This window comes from Podarcis liolepis (assembly GCF_965112155.1).
Source record: "Podarcis liolepis genome assembly, chromosome: 5".
NCBI lineage: Eukaryota > Metazoa > Chordata > Lepidosauria > Squamata > Lacertidae > Podarcis > Podarcis liolepis.
In genome coordinates, this window is record NC_139556.1 from 61,335,337 (window position 1) to 61,354,507 (window position 19,171).

The 19,171-nt window shown below is 47.9% G+C and overlaps 2 protein-coding genes across 4 annotated transcripts; one reads left to right on the plus strand and one right to left on the minus strand.

Annotated features, from left to right (window-relative positions):
* Positions 1-722: 722 nt before the first annotated feature.
* HOGA1 (4-hydroxy-2-oxoglutarate aldolase 1) lies at positions 723-11,309 on the plus strand. Its single transcript, XM_083505157.1, has 7 exons — positions 723-1,052; positions 4,158-4,286; positions 4,522-4,649; positions 6,232-6,366; positions 7,328-7,424; positions 7,835-7,968; positions 9,098-11,309. The coding sequence occupies exons 1-7, from the start codon at positions 797-799 to the stop codon at positions 9,245-9,247; spliced, it is 1,029 nt and encodes a 342-aa protein (XP_083361283.1). The 5' UTR covers positions 723-796; the 3' UTR covers positions 9,248-11,309.
* On the minus strand, positions 10,422-19,158 carry MORN4 (MORN repeat containing 4). Of its 3 annotated transcripts, none has more exons than XM_083505160.1 (6): positions 18,966-19,158; positions 17,769-17,873; positions 14,174-14,271; positions 13,307-13,421; positions 12,771-12,880; positions 10,422-12,495 (listed from the first exon to the last, which is right to left on the minus strand). In XM_083505160.1, exons 3-6 carry the CDS (start codon positions 14,238-14,240, stop codon positions 12,347-12,349), a joined length of 441 nt encoding a protein of 146 aa, XP_083361286.1. In that variant the 5' UTR covers positions 14,241-14,271; positions 17,769-17,873; positions 18,966-19,158; the 3' UTR covers positions 10,422-12,346. The 3 variants fall into 3 exon arrangements, with proteins under 3 accessions (XP_083361286.1, XP_083361284.1, XP_083361285.1); XM_083505158.1 differs by having other exon boundaries at positions 17,765-17,873; positions 18,966-19,023; XM_083505159.1 differs by lacking the exon at positions 17,769-17,873 and having other exon boundaries at positions 18,966-19,113.
* Between the last annotated feature and the right edge of the window lie 13 nt (positions 19,159-19,171).

The following is a 19,171-nucleotide window of genomic DNA, read 5'->3' on the forward strand; positions in this document are numbered from 1 at the left end:
GCTCTGGTTCGCCAGAAGCGGCTTAGTCATGCTGGCCACATGACCCGGAAGCTGTACGCCGGCTCCCTCGGCCAGTAAAGCCAGATGAGCGCCGCAACCCCAGAGTCGGTCACGACTGGACCTAATGGTCAGGGGTCCCTTTACCTTAATATTAGGACAGCAAACGCCTCTTCCTCCTAAGAAGACTAAAGCATGTTCCACATACATAATAGATATAACACCACATTTCACAAAGCCGAAACAGTGCATTAATGGCATAGTCCTATGCATGTCTACTCAGAAGTCTTAGCGTGTATAATGAGGCTTTCTCCCTAATAAGTATGTTTAGGCTTGCAATCTAAAACGTTCAAACAGATGGATCAATTACCAAAACCAGAATTCCCAACAAACCTACAGTCCCCGCCCCCAATCCTTCACCTCTGCTAGCTGAAAGAAAAGCAGATTGGCAGGGGGGATTTGGGGCCCCCCCAAACATCCTTTTATTATGCATTTATGCTCAGGGTGGCATGGGGCAGTCATGAACAATTCCACTCTCCATACTTTCTGCACCTGCAAAGTTTAGAAACAGGGCATACGAATTAGCTTCCTATCAGGATCCAGCTGACGGAGCCGCTGCAAACCAGCGCGCCTCCTCCACTCCTCCCTTCGAGTTTGATAAGGGTTTCATGGTGCGGCGAGGCCGATCTGCTTGGACTCCCACCCCACGCCGACGGGGCGGACTTCGCCAACTCTCCCCGCCCCCCGATCAAGCCTTGTGCAGCTCCCACAGGGCGCAGCGCTACGCCGCGAGAGGGCCATGGTGCGGGTGGCTGTGGCTGCGCGGCTCCTGCGCCTGCAGCGGCAGAAAGGCCCTGGCCTGCGCCCCGCGGGGATTGGGGCGGGCAGCGCACCCAGGAGGTTTGCCGCGGGGGCATCGGCAGCGACACCCTCCCGGCGCCTCGACCTGCGGGGCATCTACCCGCCCCTGGCCACCCCGTTCACCTCGCAGGGAGAGGTGGATTACAGCCGGCTGGAGGAGAACCTGCGCCTCTACTCCGGGATTCCCTTCCGAGGTAGGGTCGGCAGGCGGGGCAGAGCACCGAATGGAGAGGGCGGATGGTGCAGCAACTTTGTACTTTCTGGAGAGGGATGTGGGTCGCAGTTTGTTCCCGTGGGGCTCCGGGGGCGTTGGCAACGCTGTTGACTACACATCCACACCATTCATTTAAAGCTCTATGTTGCCACTTGGAACAGTCATGGTTCCCCCCAAATAATCCTGAGAGCTGTCCTTGGCTAGAGGTGCAGAGAGTGACGGGCAGCGCCTCCCGTTTAGTCATTTGGGGTGAAAGGAGACATGCTGCCCTACCCCGCTGCCACCTGCCCTCCCATTCCCATTGGAGCAGCCCTGGATTCCCCCGCACAGGGTGCTGAGCCGAGGAGATGCAAAACTGAGAAAATCCATAATGGAGAAGATCCATTTTGGGGCGCCCAATTTAGGCCTCACACAGAGCCAGTGGCGTAGCGTGGGTTGTCAGCACCCGGGGCAAGGCAAGTAATTTGCGCCCCCTAACCCGTGGATTTGCGCCCCCTACCCCTAACCCCCAGATGTTGCGCCCGGTGCGGCCGGCCCCCCCTGCACCCCCCACGCTATGCCACTGCACAGAGCGCCATATTACGAAAGATTACTCAAGTCTGCCCCTGGCTGGAGAAATGGTGCTGGCATTGGCACCGATTTTGGGCAAAGCCGTGCCAGTTTCCAGCGAGATCTGGCAAAAATTGTAAGAGTACTTAGGAGACCCCTGTTCTCCTCCCAGAGCTACTACAGTGGTACCTCGGGTTACAGGTGCTTCAGGTTACAGACTCCGCTAACCCAGATATAGTACCTAGGGTTAAGAACTTTGCTTCAGGATGAGAACAGAAATCACACAACGGCAGCGGGAGGCCCCATTAGCTAAAGTGGTGCTTCAGGTTAAGAATAGTTTCAGGTTAAGAACGGACCTCCAGAACAAATTATGTTCCTAACCCGAGGTACCACTGTATTTCCAGAATGGTTTAAGACAAATCCCTCTTCATGGGGGAGCTCTGCGAAGTGTAGCTCTTTGAGAGGAATTGCTCTTCATACAATGGTAAGGTAGCTAGGGATAAGGACCCCATTCTTGGAATATCCTCTCCAAACAGATTTGTGGGGGTCTTGTTGTATCCAGGAAGGCAGGTTCACAGTGAACCAGGGCCCCCTTCTCTATAACTCTGGAAAGAGAAACAAAAAAAACCTCAATGCCTTTAAGAACTAAGAAATGCAACGTGTCTTGCTAGACCTTCTGCCCTGAAACTGATAAAGGCACAGAACGTTTTGCAGGAAAAATGGATGAGCAAGTGGCTTCACTGTCTTGTAGGCACAGTTATTCCCAGCCAGCTAGAGGGTGTGTGTGTGCTGGATGCACCTACTGTGCTGAAAGGTCCTTCAGAGCTAGCACTGCTACTTCTCCAGTGGTGACAATTTAACAGAGCAAAACCAAGCCTTTCATTTACTTGTTTCATCCAGCGGGACCTTTTCCAGTAAATAGGAAAGGGGTACACAGCTGAATTGTCAACTATGCTATTTCTTCAAAGACACACATGGCTGCCTGCACGAACTTTGGCCTTCGTCCGCCGCTCTGCTGGAGATGGGGGAGGAACCTGCATTTTTGGTGTATTTTTCCTCCCCCTCCCCCCAATGATGCTATCCTAGTCTTCACTAGCAGAGAACAACTTTGCATGGATACCCTACCAGTAACCGGCTGCCGTACTTCCTGGATTCCACATGCCCAGGCATTTCCCCCGAAAAGGTCTTGGTTCACCACCTATCCAATGACAGTGACTGCCCTTTTCCAAGTGTAGTTACTATGTTGCTGACAGTTCCCCATCCCTGCTTTTGTAGCCTTACCTGTTGGATTTCTGTCTGAAATGCAGCTGCTAAAGGCACAGGAGCCCTGCCAGGAAGAAGTCAGTAATGCTGCCCAGCATGATTTTCTTCTCCTGGGGGTTTGGACATGGTTTGGCAGGCAAGAGTAGAAAGCTTCTGTAACTCAACTGTTGTTATAGCTGTGAGACAGAAGTCTTCATTTGGTTGGCCACTTACCACCTTCTTGACTTTGTGGCCAAGCCCACTCTTAGATCACCAGACTTCAGCTCCAGTAACATCCTGGTTAGACTACTGTCATGTGCTCGATGTGGGGCTGTCTTTGAAGACTTCATCAAATCTTCAATAGGCTCAAATTACAGCAGCTAGGAGGAAGCAGTTACGAGTTACCAGTCTCTGCAGCCACAGCAGGCGCTGTGATTCTCCAGTGGTTTGACTTTACCCCCCGGAGGCACACTTCATGAGCTAGACTGTTGCCTGGAACATGTTCCTATGAACATACCTTGTCCATTTTAAAAGTTCAGCACTGGCTACCAGGAAAATTCCAGGCACAATTAATTCCCTGTCATGAGGGTGTGGTGTTGACATTTAAAGCTGTAAATAGCCTGGAACCAGGGTGCTGGATAATACCTGGTTTTAATATTGGCTGCATGGGACTTTCTCTTGCCATTAGAGGTACAGCAGCTGGGGAGAGAGACCTCAGTGTTGGCAAGATTTATGGAGTCCTTTTTGCACAATTATTGTTTAAATTACAGGTTAACACTTTTAAAAAATTCATCGGGGTTCCTACTCCACTCCTATTTCTTCTAGTTTTATTCACTGCTGCTTTATTGTTTTCTACTGCTATTTGGGCTTGTTTTGTTCGTGTTCATTTGTTTTACATTTTATCATGGTTTATCTCTCTCTCTCTCTCTATAGCTATATCAGTATCTACACACACACACACACACACACACACACACACACACACAGCATGCTTTTTTCAGCCAGAACTCAGTTGGGTGCCATTGCCATTATAAGAGAACAAGGGAGACGTTCATGGTGAGTTCTGGCACCTCTTCTCTCTCTCTCTCTCTCTCTCTCTCTCTCTCTCTCTCTCTCACACACACACACACACACACACACACAATTTTACTGTTTTTAGGTTTTGGTGTTTCTCTGTTGCTTTGGGGTCCTTCTGCTTAAAAGCAGAACATAAACTCTTGAAATGAAAATGGCTGAGTTCCCCATGGTGGAAACAGAAACCCATTTCCAACTCTCTCTCTCTCTGTTTTTGCAGGTTTTGTGGTGCAGGGTTCCAATGGGGAATTTCCCTACCTGACTCAACAAGAACGCCTGGAAGTGGTGAGACGGGTGCGCCAAGCTATGCCCAAGGATAAGCTCCTGCTGGCTGGGACCGGATGTGAATGTGAGCAGCATGCAGGGGATGGGGGCCAGAGGATGCCATTCTCCAGCCGCACCACATCCTGAATTAAGATGCTAGAGCTGAGCAATGAACTTATATAGGCATTTTCTATCCCCTACTTCTATCTCTGGTTCTTGGAGCCACTTAATCTCATTGAGCCCATCCTTTGGTCCCACAGGCCTCTTAAAACCCATTTATTATTTTTGTCCATTTATCCTCTTTGTCCTCCTTCCTTTAGCAACTCGGGGCACCATTGAGATGACAGCACAAATGGCTGACAAGGGCGCAGACGCTGCCCTCGTGGTGACACCTTGCTACTTCCGGGGAAGCATGACCAGTGCAGCCTTGATTCATCATTACAAACAGGTGAAGGATGAGGCGCAGGCATCTCCCTGGTCAGAGCCACAGGGACTGGGGGGAAGGCTGAGATGGTACCAAGATGGTGGTAACTTGTATTACAGGTTGGTTGATGTTGCAGGCATGAGTGGATTTTCAATAGAAATGCAATTAAAATAAATACCGTATTTTTCGCTCTATAAGACGCACCAGACCACAAGACGCACCTAGTTTTTGGAGGAGGAAAACAAGAAAAAAAATATTCTGAATCTCAGAAGCCAGAACAGCAAGAGGGATCGCTGCGCAGTGAAAGCAGCCATTCTTCTTGCTGTTCTGGCTTCTGGGATAGCTGCGCAGCCTGCATTCGCTCCATAAGACGCACACACACTCCCCCTTACTTTTTAGGAGGGAAAAAGTGAGTCTTATAGAGCAAAAAATACAGTACCTTTAATTCTGAATTCAAGTGCAACTTCTCCCTAAGGTGCTTAGGGTTTTTATTGCAGGCACCAGTGTTTGCCTGGGTTAAAAATTATTTATTCAGAAAATAAAAAGCTTATTTGAGAAAGTAAAAGATGTGGGTTTGAAAAGAGAGAGCATTTGGTCTCTAGCTACCTTGAATTTTAGAACAAAGATCTGTATATTAAATAATCATTCTCTGTGTCTAATTCAGATCAGTGATGATTCATTTGCAGGGTTCCGTGTAGTATTAAACATGTGCTATATCCCCACAGCTCCTGAGCAGGGTACCCATAAATCAGAATGAATAAACACTTGACTTGCTTCTTCCAGGTCCTGTTCCCTTTCGTTATCACGATGTTCTTCCTTGGAATGAGACTGACCTTTGAGTACTAGTTATTTAGCTTGTGTATGAGAAGCTATTTATTTCATAAAAATTTATACACCACTTGATTGTAAAAAACAACAAATTGGTTTCAAAAAAGTTTTTTTTAAAAAAGGAAAGGTTTACAGCTATGCTTTAAAACATGCAAGAGTTAAAATACTAAAGCAGATTAAAATTACCTCACCTTTCTAAGCACCTGGGTAGACCTGTCTAAACAAGAATGTTTTTAGCAGGTGCTGAAAAGAGTTAAATGGTTCCCCAAGTCAAAAGATGCTGGCAGATGCTTAGGACTGCCTGGGAGCCATTGGATGCCATGTTAGGGCTGCAAGTCTTGTGAAACATTGCTGTGTTGGAAGAGTGGAGAAACGTGGCCCAGAAAAATGAGCATTTTGTTGCAGGGATGATGAAACCTGTGTCGCCACTACAACTCCCATCATCCCCAGCCAGCATGGCCCAATGGTCAGGGATGATGGGAGTTGTAGTCCTGCAACATCTGCATGGCCGCAGGTTTGTTGTATTGCTTCACACTGAGAATTTAAAAAACCCAGACCTGTCCAGTCCCAGTGAAAACATTGGCTAGTAAGTGTAACAGCACACACAGTAAGTGTATCTATACCACAGCAAGGGGATGACTGGGGTTGACATGGATTTTACTATGTGAAAGGAAGCATGTGAACCAGTCTTTGAAGGGTAACCTGCTGTGTGGAGGCTTCTCGCGGTCTGCATGTGGGTTTCCCCATGTGCCATGATCATGCTATTTTGTGTCCTCAGGTAGCTGAAGCATCTCCAATCCCTGTGATACTCTACAGCGTCCCGGCCAATACGAATCTGGAGCTGCCCACCGATGTGGTGCTCAGTCTAGCACAGCATCCCAACATTGTGGGGATCAAGGACAGTGGTGGAAATGTGAGTGAAGGGGGGAAGGCCGGGTGCTGAGACAAAGCGGGTTGCGTCTTGGGGTGCTGGCAAGAATCTGAGTTGGAGGGCCTGTCAGTATTGGCCCTCTTAAGCAAGCTAATGGCCCACAGGGGGATCTGGAGACCTGCCAGCAGGCCCCCTCCTCCTAGAGTATTGAAAGATTAACTTTGAAGTAATCATTTCCCACAGCTTAAGGCTGTTTTCCACATCAGGACACAGCCAGGTGGCAGTTTCCTCACACTCTTACTTTTCATTAGCTTCATTAATGTGTAACCCCAAAAAATTGGATCCCCTCCAAACTGATGTGAAGGTTTTGTGCTCTCTTTAATAACCCTAAATGCTTAAAACACTCACACATAGACACTTTCAAACTGTGATCCATCCTGCCAGTGGAGCTAAGGAATCAGCAGGAATCAGCAGTAATAAAACAGCTCCATTTGCTTACCCCAACAAATCCATCAGGAGGTATGTGACTGGAAAGCGGCTGTGATCTCTGTCGAACCCAGACCTTCAGCGGTGACTCTACAAGTGTATTTCACCTCCTTTTGGTATTACACGATCTCTGTTTCCCAAAACTTCAGCGCCACCTTTGTGGGCCTCTCATCTACCCAGGAATTCGGCAGGCTGTGCTGTTAACAACGTGACAGCACCACGTGACCTTAGACTACCACCCTTTGCTTAGTAGCATAGTCCATCCATCCCTCCCCACTTGATGTTGAGATCGCCCATTGTAGGTAGAGCATTAGATAAGTGAAGCAAAAAGAGGGGAGTTGCTGTAGGGGGCTGATGCTCTTCTGTCAAAGACCAGGAGCTGCCTGGTAGCTTAAAGGGGACATGAATAAAGCAATGGCAGAGCAGCGATTTCATTGTCAGCGTCAACTGCTGCCCCCTCATTTTGATGGATGCCTACTGCTGTCCTCCTCTATCAAGTGATCCCATCTCTTGCCAGATCACCCGCCTTGGACTGCTTGTCCACAAGACCCAGCATGAGGACTTCCAGGTATTGGCAGGATCAGCTGGTTTTCTGCTGGCCAGTTACATTGTAGGTAGGTGATATTGGGAGCTGATGTCCATAGGGGCAGTTCTGGAGAGAGTGGCTGGCTGGCTGTTTCAGGAGATGGGGAAGGGTTACAAAATAGCCTAGGGTGTGCATTATAATATTTGTCAAGAGATTAAAAAAGCATTTTCCAACTTGGTTACCCTTGAGCAGAGTATGATCTATCTATCTATCTTCCTTCCTTCCTTCCTTCCTTCCTTCCTTCCTTCCTTCCTTCCTTCCTTCTTTGGGTTGGAAGCTGCTACAGGGAGCCCAACATTTGGCCCAGGCTTTGCTAGTTTGAAATGAGCAGAGCGCAAAAAAATGCTGGGGAAGTGGTGTGTGTATCATGCAAAGATGCCCATTTCACTGCCTAGGTGCCCTATTCTTTTTTTGATGGAACTATGCTCCTTCCTCCAGGTGCTGCTGGAGGGATTTGTGCCCTTGCCAACGTGCTTGGCTCTCCAGTCTGTCAGCTTGAGCAACTGTGCAGTGCTGGAAGCTGGGATGAGGCCCGTGCACTGCAGCACCGACTCATTGAGCCTAACATTGCGGTAAGAGGCAGAAAACGGGAGGAAAGTGGGATGTAAGAAGTGGGAACACCCCACTTCCTTGGGAATGTATGGGGAGGAAAAGGCCCAACTGGAAGAGAGGTAATGCTTTGTTGAAGCTCCCAACAGAACAACATACAGTTGTTGCTCATGGTCTGGAACACAGGCTGTGGGTTAAGTCCTATCCTTCCCTATCCTTTGCAAACCATGTTCCCTGAAGCAGAGGTTATCTGCTTCAGGGGTCAGCAGTATGACCAAGTAATTGTGTTTTATTGCTTGCCCTTTGGTCTTACATTTCTCCCACTTTGCCCTGTCCTATTCTGTGTGAGCGTCCGTGTTCTGAGCCATCTCAGCATTCCATTTTTATTTTTGTGACAATTTTGGGAACATCAGCCATTCTTGGGGTTTTTCTTGGCAAAACCTGTGACATATTCACACTACAATTTTCTGGATTTTGCAAAAGCATGATATGCAAATGTGAATTTTTTTTATTTTCTTTTTTATTTTTATTTTCGCTCCATTTAATAATTTCAGAAACATATCTGGGGCTTGTAATTCTAGTACTTATCCTCTGGAGCCCTTGTGCCTCCCTCCCAAAGCTTGATAAGCAAAGAAAACCTGCTGGGTGCATGGGTGGGGAAAATAAATAAATAAATAAATGAAGAACAGAGAACAGTTTCCCCAGTTCTCCATGTATTAATTTATTCCCCCGCCCACCTCTGTAAGATTGCGATCGCATAAGTAAAGTGAGTGCAAGTTGTAATCTTACTGTATATCCTTGTACTAGTAGTACTTTATTAGACCTCATGTAGTCTAAGAATTAACCAACCACTTCTTCAAATGTACATACACTGTTGACTTCAAACGTTCACGCTTAGTATGATCTGCACCATTACCTCCTTGCCTGAGTTGATTAAGTGTCAAACAGGAATTCCTGGGTCATAACACTTGCCTATGTCTAATGTTCTGGACATTCTGTGACCACAGACAAGTCCTTGATGATGCAGTTCTTCAGTTTCTGCAGGCCTAGAGCTGAGTGATGCTTGTAGGAAAAGGGGGTTCACGTACACCTCTGCCACACTGTTGGCCACAGAGCAGTTCTGAGTGCCCTGCACTTTTTCTCTTTCCACAGGTAACAAGCAAGTTTGGAGTCCCAGGCCTGAAACAGGCCATGGAATGGTTTGGTTTAAATGGGGGCTTCTGTCGCTCTCCGTTGCTTCCGCTAAGTGAGGCACAAGTGAGGGAGCTGCGCCAGGATTTCACCTCCAACGGATGGCTCTGAAAGATGAAGCTGTTCCAGGCAATGGTTGGAACCTTGAAATGGGCAGCAGGCATATTGCCATCCAGTTAAGCCCCGAATTTCATATCCTGCAGCTTACTAAAATACAGCTCACTCAACCTACACCGTTCATTGGCATGTTTGAAAACCAAAGTATTATTACAAGTGAAACAGCATAAGGAAGATGCCACAAAGGTTTTCAAATGGGCAAGTAAGCACTTTTCATGGCAGTAGCTCTCAATTCCTTTTCTCATCGAGGTTCTAACCCTTTCTACTTGGAATCGCCAAATTTGTCCTTAGCTGGGGTACTTATCTATTGTATCAAATTGACCATTGGGGGCCCATTTAACATTTGAATGCCCGAGGCACTATCCTTTCAGGTTGACTTCCTTTCCCCTGCTCCCCCAGCTGACAAAGGGAAAGAAAGCAGACCCCATGTCCTTTGCTTTTCTAAGGGGGGTCTGGATAACAGCTGGAGCCAGCAAAATGAAAGCTACCATGGTCTGCCAATGGACAGAGTTGCAATCCAACAATATCTGGAAGGAAATAGGTGCCTCATCCACCTACTCCCCATCATTACAATCTTCCAAGGTAATGTCAAAGGAGTTTGCTGCATGACTACATGGCCTACTTCCATAAGTTAGTAGGTGTTGACCAACTGCAAATTCACAAGGTGTGTAAGAATGGAAGAGGGTGGAGCCATATTTGTTTGATCCATAGATTCATGGTACTGACTGGTGTTAGCTCACCAACTAGGAAGCACCTTTTAACAGGGAAGATGCTTTATTTGCAAGATAATGCTTCTTGGGGCTCAGTCGCTTGCCCTCAGTGACAAAGATAGCATGGGTGGAATTAATCTTTAGAAAAGTATGTTCTCCAGGTAAAAATGCTTTGACCCGTCTACTATCTCAGTAATGGTACACTCTGCTTGCAAATGGGAAATAGAGTGACTGAATAAATGGTGAAACCAGCACAATTTCAGGCCAGAGCTGTGCATTGAACCAAAGGAGGGAAGCATGGATTGTCTGCACAAAACAAAAGCAGCATACAGAGCTGAGTGTGCCTGCTGCTGTCTTCCCCACATAAAGATGATTAGAAAGGCTATTACAGCATGCACACAGCCCACCCTTACTGATACATTACATCCTTCCAATAGGGAGAAAAAGACATGGAGGCAGAGATTCAGCAACTCTTTATTTGGCCAAGGCCCTTACATGGGCAGAGACACAAAAGGCACGAGGGTGGCATTGACACGCAGACATTCAGTGTGGAGGTGGGCTGGTAACAAGAGGCTCCAGCATGGCACTTAGGGACACACACCATGCAGGTCAATGCTTGGCTAAGAACACCCCCCAGTCCCGAAACAATCCCATGTTTACTTTCAGTGCACAGAAACACAAAGTGGCTGGGTAGAAACTAAGTCGCTCTTCAAAGGCCACTCAGTCCCAACTCAACCCCCCAGCCCATCATTTCACAGGCTGATATCCCACAGCTAGCTTTCCCCTTCTGCTGGCCCAGCCCTATATTTCCATTCAGCCTGCGAGGACCCTCCCAGGAGCTGTTTCTTTTCTTCCACGTCATTGCCCCAGCTTAGCATGCAAATGTATTAGGGATGCCCTGCACACTCCCTAGTTTTTGAAGGCTCCAGTGCTCACTTACTCCCCCAACCAAAATGCTCCTAAAGAGCTACACAGCATTACCAGATCTCAGTGCAACCACCTCTTTGGACCTAATGGACAAAATGGGGATGGACACCACTTCTTTTGGGTATCTACAGGGCTGTGTGTATGTCATTTCTCTGTGACTGCGTTCAACAATATTGGACACAGCAGTCAGCATGAGACTTGGTTGTATATTTTAAAGCAAATTTCTAGCCATTAAGGCAGCAAAAGATAGACTTAAAAGCATTCAGGCAATGCCTGATAAAATCTGAGAAACTGGAAGAGAGAGTTAGGGGATGCACAAGTGTTCAAGAGATACGGCATTAGTGCTCTCCAAAGCACTTTTGCCTTTTCCTATTACTAGCAAAAGCAGAAATCATGCAAAATAAATAATTATATGCCAATTGTTTCCGCCTAATTTATACATGTTGCAGAATTCAGTTTTTCTTTGTACAGAATTGTCATTTTTGAAGGGCAGAATACACGCAGCCCTGTGTCTATGGCACTATGGTGCATGGATGCCATGCAACAGCTCTGGAAGATCTCTCCCTCCGGGTCAAGGAGCACAAACCTTATATAAGGGAGAAAAGCTGACTTTCACCCAAGAGGCAATCCAAATACTCACAGTGAGAATGGCCCAAGTGAACTGGATAAAGCATCAGAAAGCAGTGGCAGAAAGCAGTGGCAGTGCGTCCCAGATATACTCTAGGGCCTAAAGGATGGCAGGCATTGCAGCTCAAGTCTCCTTCTTTGGGCTGATGTACAACATCGGGGAAAGGCACATTCAGAAGGTCTAGAATTCTGCAGTATATAAATTTTCCATTTTTGCATTAAAAATAAATAAATACATAAATAAAAGGAACGAAGCACCCCATTGAAGCGACAAGAGAGAGAACCAGAGGTTTAGGGCTGTGGAGGGTGACAGGAAGCTGTGCTAAATGCAAGTTCCAACTTCTCCCTTGAACACTGAAGGCCAACCCATCTAATCTCATGAACTCTCAGCTGCACTAGTCTCAAGCTAAGAAAAAGGTAAAATGATGTCTAAGCATTAGTGAGTCACTCCTTGTGCCTCTAAGGTGGTGGTGGGAGCACCCCCCCCCACTGTTCCCACCAAAAATGGGGCACTAGAAGACTGTCCTATGGAGAACGCTCTTGACAAAGGAATGCCACAGCCTCAGGAGTGACAGACTCTCTGTTTGGCAGGGGACAGTGGCTCTATAAGTTGCGGTTTGGCACCGGATTACACTATGGGGGCCAGGCTGTTTTAAGGAAGTGACTTGGGTAGGCTGCCCACCTTATCAGGGCTGATTTGGGATCATCTACCTCCTAGAGATGGTGTCTGTCTCTGTGACTCCTGCACTCCACACTCCTGCCAACCCCCAGGCTGAGCTGCAGTTTCATGGGAGAGTCCTGGGGTAGGGTGCTTTAGAGCTTGCACCCATCATGCTGTGAGGCCATGCGCTAATTTTGAGGCACTCTGAGCGCGCTGGACCACTGCCTGGCACTTCTCCCGTCGCAAGAGTTTGTTGTTCTCAAAGAAGCCTTCATTGCGGGGGATTCCGTGAGAGCCATCAGGAAAAGTCAGGAGCCCTTTGGAAGAAAACAAAACATCATTATTCAGCAGGGCTCAAGGCAGAGGATCAGACTTGCAAGACTTCAGCTCAGGAGAGCCGAGAATGCAGAGCTGTGAATCAAGACGAAGCACTGGGGTATATGTCAGCCTATACTGTGCTTTGGAGGATGGTATTTGCCCAGTTCTCACTTCTCCCCATCCCACACTGCAGCCGTCCTTCCAAAATAGATTTAGCCCTAGAAGATCAGTGTTGCTGCTTGGCTACTCCAAACAAGGAGTTCGCAGTACTCACCAAAGCCATCAACACGTCCACCCTTGAATTCTCCCTCAAAGGTCATGTTGTCATACCGTGTGAAGACTCCAACGCCGTTGAATTTCCCCTGTACAAACTCCCCTTCATACCTGCGTCAATAATAGGATTGTGTAAGGATAACGTACTATGGCATACAGCCAGAAACTGAAAACACCAGGAGGAACACAGTATTCTGTACAGAAGGCAAAGAGCCAAAGAGGCATCACTAAGGAGCTCTTTAAACATGAGTCTGTAGTAATCACAGTGACTACAGAGAACCTAGGATGAGGATGGTGTAACAGCCAAGACAAAGAAGTGCTTGCTTATGGTTCTGAATCACAGAGGCATGCTCACATACAAAAAGGGCTTCATGCTAGGCATAGCAAGGCATAGACATTCTTCCAAGTCCAACAACACAGCAGAGCAGCCTGCTCCACAGAGCTTCCTTTTACTCTTATTTTCTTGGGGCTGCTTAGGTCATGCACATGCACCAAATGCAAGCCTAGAACAGTGTGTGCCCCCAGCCCTGTACCCACCTGGAGCCATCTGCAAAAGTGAGCACCCCACAGCCATTGAAGAGACCATTCTCAAAGTGTCCCAGGTAAATGCTGCCATCAGCAAATGTCAACTGCCCAACACCATGCCGGCGCCCTAGGCAGGGAGAACAAGCAGTATTGCTCTTTTGTCAGTTGTCAAAAAGGGAACCATGGTGCCCATTAAGCAACAAATCAATGAAATCTATGGTGGCACTTTTAATTTCAAAAAAGGGACAAAAGGAATAGGATGTGGGCAGTGGTAGAGGTCATGCTGGCTAATATGTCTTACAGAGAAAGAATGTAACAGACCCCTGCTGTTGCTTGTTCCTTCTACCATCCACAAGGCATGCTGGAGCTTAGTATGCATTCATACAGAGACTCACAGTGCAGACACAATACCGTTCGTAAAGGGCTTTGTGGACCTCAAGGTTGCTAAGTTTGATTGTGCAGCCAGTGAAGGATCTCCGAGTCTCCAATATATCACATGCATGTTCCTAAAGAACAGTTTTTGCCATCCACCACCACACATAAACAACTGCCAGCCAATGGGATACAGTGGCCAAGAAGAGGTTCCTTGTTCTCTCCATATCTTGATGGGAGCACTTGTGGGACCAGAGCAGAGAGCACTACCTGGGAGAGGAGGTTGGGACCACAACAGGGTATAAGGAGCTGTAGTTCCTTCCCCACATGCTATGGTCCCAGACCAGATAAAGCCCCCTGCACTTAAAGGCACAGCCATACAGGTAATGTAATGTGTAGTTTGGCCCCTAGACAGGAAGTTATATGCAGTCCGCCAAGAACAGACCCCGTCCCCTGTACTTGGCTCAATGTGGGGACCCCACTCTGCACTTGGCCAGCCTCACTCACCTTCCTTCCACTCCCCACAATATTCCTCCCCGCTGGAGTAGGTGAAGGAGCCCTTGGTCAAGGTCATGGTGCCAGCTTTCAAGAAGGCAAGACAACAGCTGCAAGAAAAGATGCAGGAGTTTGAAAGCAGGATAAGATGCCCATGGGGAGGAAGAGCACTTCAGAAACTAGGGAGAAGTACAGCAAGCTGAGGAGACAGGAAAGCCACATCCACCAGTTTTAGATCCATGCAGTATGAGCAACATGCATGTGAAAAACTTTCTGACAGTAAGAGCTGTTCGACAGTGGAATGGTCTCCCTAGGGAGGTTGTGGACTCTCCTTCCTTGGCCACCAGTATGAACTCTGAACAGTCTATACTGTACTGGGATATTTATTACAAGGTAGTATAATTCCATTTTGTTATCCCCAATCCAATAAGGAACTCTTTAAGTTTTTATCCCGCCTTTCCTGCAAGGGACTTGGGACAGAATGTCTCCTGCCCCCCCCTTCTGAATACTCACAACAATCCTGTAAGGTAGGTTAAACAGAGAGAGAGAAAGAGAGAGAGAGAGAGAGAGAAATTAATGGGCTGAAGTCACCCAATGAGTTTCATGGGCTGAGCCAAGATTGGAATTTAGGTATTCCTAGTCCTTGTCTGATACTCTAACTACTACACAACACACACAGTATGCAGGAGCAAAACTCTCAAACACATGTTCCCCCCCAAAATAGGGTATCCTACCTTAGTAGGGAAGGACACACAAGGCTTAAGCCACAGGAGTTCAGCTCCCAGAGCTGACCTGGCATATATGTGTTTTGCAGACTCCTGCCCTATTTCTCCACATCAGTGCCACACAGAGCAATTTCCTGCCTCCACCAGACAAACGTATCCATTCTTTCCACAGGAAATTCAAGCCTTATGGCTCACGTTGCTATTTCTTCTTGGGTTTTTTTCACCAGACTAGACTCAAATGCAGCTCCAGCACAAAGGGCTCTACCTCCATGAAACATTCATGTGTGGAGCCCAGATGGGGACCCGGCCTGGTGCTTCCTATCTCAGAGGCTTATTCAGGCAGTTTTCAGCATTAAACGCTGCTATCTCCTACTATCAGCAAGAGACCAGTAGAACTGCAAAGTGCCCAGGCCCCTTTGTACTACATGTTTACTACATGCGGATGGATGGTGGGTATTTTAATGTATGTCATCTCCCCCATTTATTTACTGTTTGACAGGTCCTAAAGCAACTAGCAGAACCTACATGTTGAATTCCCTGCTTAGTATTCCAAACACCCGCCTAGAACTCTCCATGGCTTGGCAAGGGCAGAAACCTTTGTGCCAGGCTAAGCAAGGAGAGCCAGAAGGAAAGTTTACTGTTCAAATCCATCTACACTTGGCTCTGTCCAGGAGTACAAGTTACATTTAGAAAAATATAAGGAGCTTTCAAGGGCAGATCAAGGGAAGGGGAGGGGCTGAATAATAGAATCATTACCATGTTGTTCTAAACTGCCTTGAGGGTGTTTTTTGTTTTGTATTTTTGGAATCAAATGGTGAATAAATTTTATGAAATAAAGTAAAAAGATATAAAATGACATTATTATTATTATCATCACTGATTTATTAATCTTCATCTAAACAACAATCTCAAAGCACTAAAAGCCCTGATCTGAGTTACTGCGCAGCAGGCTTCTGAAATCTTTGGAACTTACAGAAGACCTTCCACCAACCACAGCAACCTACTGGGTGTGTAAGGGATGAGGTGGTTGCTCAAGTAACCTGGTCCTGAGCCACATAGGGCCTTGTACATAAGAAGCAATACCTTGAACTTGGTTCAACAGCAGACTGGCATCCAAAGCAAACTGCACAAGTAGGGAGTTATATGGAGGTGGTAGTTTGCCCCAGCAATCTAGCCGTCTTATTATGCCTCAGCTGCAGCCTCTGAAGCAACCCCAAGGGTAGCCCCACATAGACTGCATTGCAGTAATCTAGCTGTGACATTACCAATGCATGGACAACTGTGGTCAAGGTATCCTGCTACAGGAATGGCACTACTGACCTGCAGACACCTGCACCTCCAGAGACAGAGCTGGATCGATGAGAATTCCCAAACTACACCCCTCCTCCTTCAGGAAGACGTGAAATTTTGAAACATTGGAGGTTGTGCTGCTAGCTATCATACATTGTAAACCCAAGCAGACAGAACCTTTCTTTCTTTCTTTTTATTTCTTTAGAGGCATGCAAGCTAGTGGGCATTACAGAATCCTGTGGCAATGAATTCCATATTGTATAGAGCTAGTCTTAAATCAAAAGTGTTGCCTATCAATTTCAACCAAATCATAACTCTGAGGACTCCACACAGACAACATTCAGAACAATGGACAAAACAGCTGTATATCAGCATCTTTGTAATTGGAATATACAACTGGCAAGCGAAAGAGAAAGGAGCCCCTTGAGCAAGGAAGGATGTACACTACATCAATGAGCTCACAGCAGGCAATGACATGAGCTGCCTGGAAGCTCTGTGGGAAAGAGGAAAGCAATGAGAAACGGGAAACGTGTGTAATTTGTATTACTGGAAGACAGAAATGCAACCACCTAAGATAATGCCTACCTTTTGGGAGACAGCAAATAGGGGTGGTATTCAACTTGGGTTTACTCAGAGTTGGTACATTGAAGTTAATAGACTCAACTTAGTCATGTTCATTAATTTCATTGGGTCTTTCAGTTAATTTCTTTGAGTAAAACTTACGTTTGATTTTAGATGAAAAGGGAGATGCTGCAGCGCTAGAACCCAGACCTCTCCAAATAGAAACACCCTACCCTAGCAGGGGCAGCAGATAGGTGGAATCTAGAGTCAACTAATTTTAGTTTTGTCCCCATCCTCCTCCCTGCTGAATACTACAGGGGCAACACTGAGACCAGGGAGGAGGAAGCTGATGGCCCTGGACAGGTGGTAAGTAGGAAGGCAGGCAGGTGGGACCTGGCTGAGGGCAGATAGAGGTTGGTGGGGCAGTGCCCCATTAGACCCAATGGACTAGCACCTAGTTCTGGAAATAAAAAATGGTTAATTTATTTTCAAAGTCTACAGTGAATGATAGCAAATCAATACAGTGGTGCCTCACAAGATGAAATTAATTCGTTCCGCAAGTTTTTTCTTCTTGCGAGTTTTTCGTCTTGCGAAGCACGGTTTCCCATAGGAATGCATTGAAAATCAATCAATGCGTTCCTATGGAGACCGTCTGGGGACAGAGGGGAAGCGCCGCTCTGTCCCCTCTTTTGAAGTAAGGGGTGGAGAGGAGAAGATCGCTTCTCCCCCTTGCCGCCCCTTGGTGCCTTCCCCTCTGTCCCCGGAGATTGCGGGGCTGGCAACAGGGAGAAGCGATCTTCTCCCCGCCGCCCCTTGCTTCAAAAGAGGTCCGGGGACAGAGGGGAAGACGCGCTGCGCTTCCCGCTATCCCCGGAGCTTGCGGGGCAAGCTTCGTTTTGCGAAGCAAGCCCATAGGGAAATTTGTCTTGCGAAGCAACTCGAAAACGAAGAAACCTTTTGTTTTGCGAGTTTTTCGTCTCGCGAGGCGTTCGTCTTGCGGGGCACCACTGTACATGGTAGTGCTCACCTACCAAACTGCTGCTGTAGTAGAACAGCAGGGAAACTAGCATCACTACAATCGGAGCCCAGATTTGAGGCTAGCCTTAGACTTGAAGTCATGTAATAGTGCAGTTAACCTGTTACAAGTCCAGGAGACAGAAGAAGATATAAGAGGTTCAAGGTGCATTAAATGTCAAGATGTAAATAATCACTACTCTTTTTACCACAAATTAGCAAGACATTCAAACCAACAAAATAACTGGAGCAAAAAGTCATCCTTATGAAAATAGAACTTTAATCTGTTCACGTTTGGAAGGCAAGATATACTTAAGAATTTTCTTGTTAATGACCAGCGCTGGCTGGAGGGCTACAGAGGAGGCTATGAGGTTCGCCTAGTCTCCGAGGGACCACGCGATGGCTGTTGCTTCCCTGGAAACAATTACAACAGATTGCTGGAGCAGAGCGATCCCAGCTGCTCTGCAGCAGCAGCAAACCAGGCGTGTGTAACAGTTTCTCAAGCTGTGAAGAGGGACACCCCAACCCACTCGGAAACCAGCAGAATTTGGCAGTAACCATCAGGTCGTCTTACCGGGCAGCGGGAGCCTGGCATGAGTCAATTAAAACAGAAAGGCAGCTACAAAGAGAGAAATGTGTCGCTATTATGTCTCTGCTCCAGCTCTTCAAGCCGCGGCAAAATGCCTTTCAGGCAGCCTCAACACTCCCGAGTCACCACGGTGCAAAATCACAATCGCCAAACAAACGAAACAAAACCCCCCAACTCTCACAGCGTCGCTCCTGAATTCGGGTCCTTGCAGGATGCTGAAGTCACGCCATGCCGCCCGGCGAAGCCACGCCCATGCCCTAGTGCCACTCCGGCTACTCCAGCCACCCGATCATAGGTACCAAACTCCCTAGGGCCCTGGGTGCCCGAGCAGCACCCACAAAATTCCCCAGGAAGGGGCCGGGCACCCACAAATTTCAGCGCCTGGGTCATGCATAGTGCATGGCACCCACGGTCTCGGGACCCAGCTGGCTCTCGTGCACCCGCTGCAGGCAGCCCCCGCTACCACCCTTCGCCACGCAGCCCTTGTGGGTGCTCTCCTCCTCCGCGGCACCCCAAAGCCCCCCCAGCCCACCCACCCCAGCAGCCTCCGCACAGCGGCTCCCAGCCCAGGCACCGCTTCCCCTCAGCCCTTCTGGGCGGCATCCCCGACGGCCGCGCCCCTCACCTGCGCTCCGAGCTTCTCCGCAGCTGCCACCAGCCCCACACCCCTTCGGTCTCCCCCCATCGGCCGCCTCCTCCTCCTCCCTCCTCTCCTTTCGCTCCGTCAGTTATGCCAGGCTTCCCTCACACCCACCACCCAGGGCAACCGCCCACCAGGAACCATCCGCGCACGCCGTTGGCTGTTGCCCTGGCAACCCGCAGTAACGCGCC

What these genes read in the sequence shown, in the direction of transcription:
- HOGA1 (XM_083505157.1), top strand. Translation starts at nt 797, where the DNA reads ATGGTGCGGGTGGCTGTGGCTGCGCGGCTCCTGCGCCTGCAGCGGCAG. An exon ending in TGATTCATCATTACAAACAG is followed by an intron (nt 4,650 to 6,231) that starts GTGAAGGATGAG and finishes TTGTGTCCTCAG; the next exon opens with GTAGCTGAAGCATCTCCAAT. An exon ending in TCAAGGACAGTGGTGGAAAT is followed by an intron (nt 6,367 to 7,327) that starts GTGAGTGAAGGG and finishes ATCTCTTGCCAG; the next exon opens with ATCACCCGCCTTGGACTGCT.
- MORN4 (XM_083505158.1), bottom strand. Translation starts at nt 17,856, where the DNA reads ATGACTTCAAGTCTAAGGCTAGCCTCAAATCTGGGCTCCGATTGTAGT. An exon ending in CTACAGCAGCAGTTTGGTAG is followed by an intron (nt 14,272 to 17,764) that starts GTGAGCACTACC and finishes CTTTTCTTGCAG; the next exon opens with CTGTTGTCTTGCCTTCTTGA. An exon ending in TTGTGGGGAGTGGAAGGAAG is followed by an intron (nt 13,422 to 14,173) that starts GTGAGTGAGGCT and finishes CTCCCTGCCTAG; the next exon opens with GGCGCCGGCATGGTGTTGGG.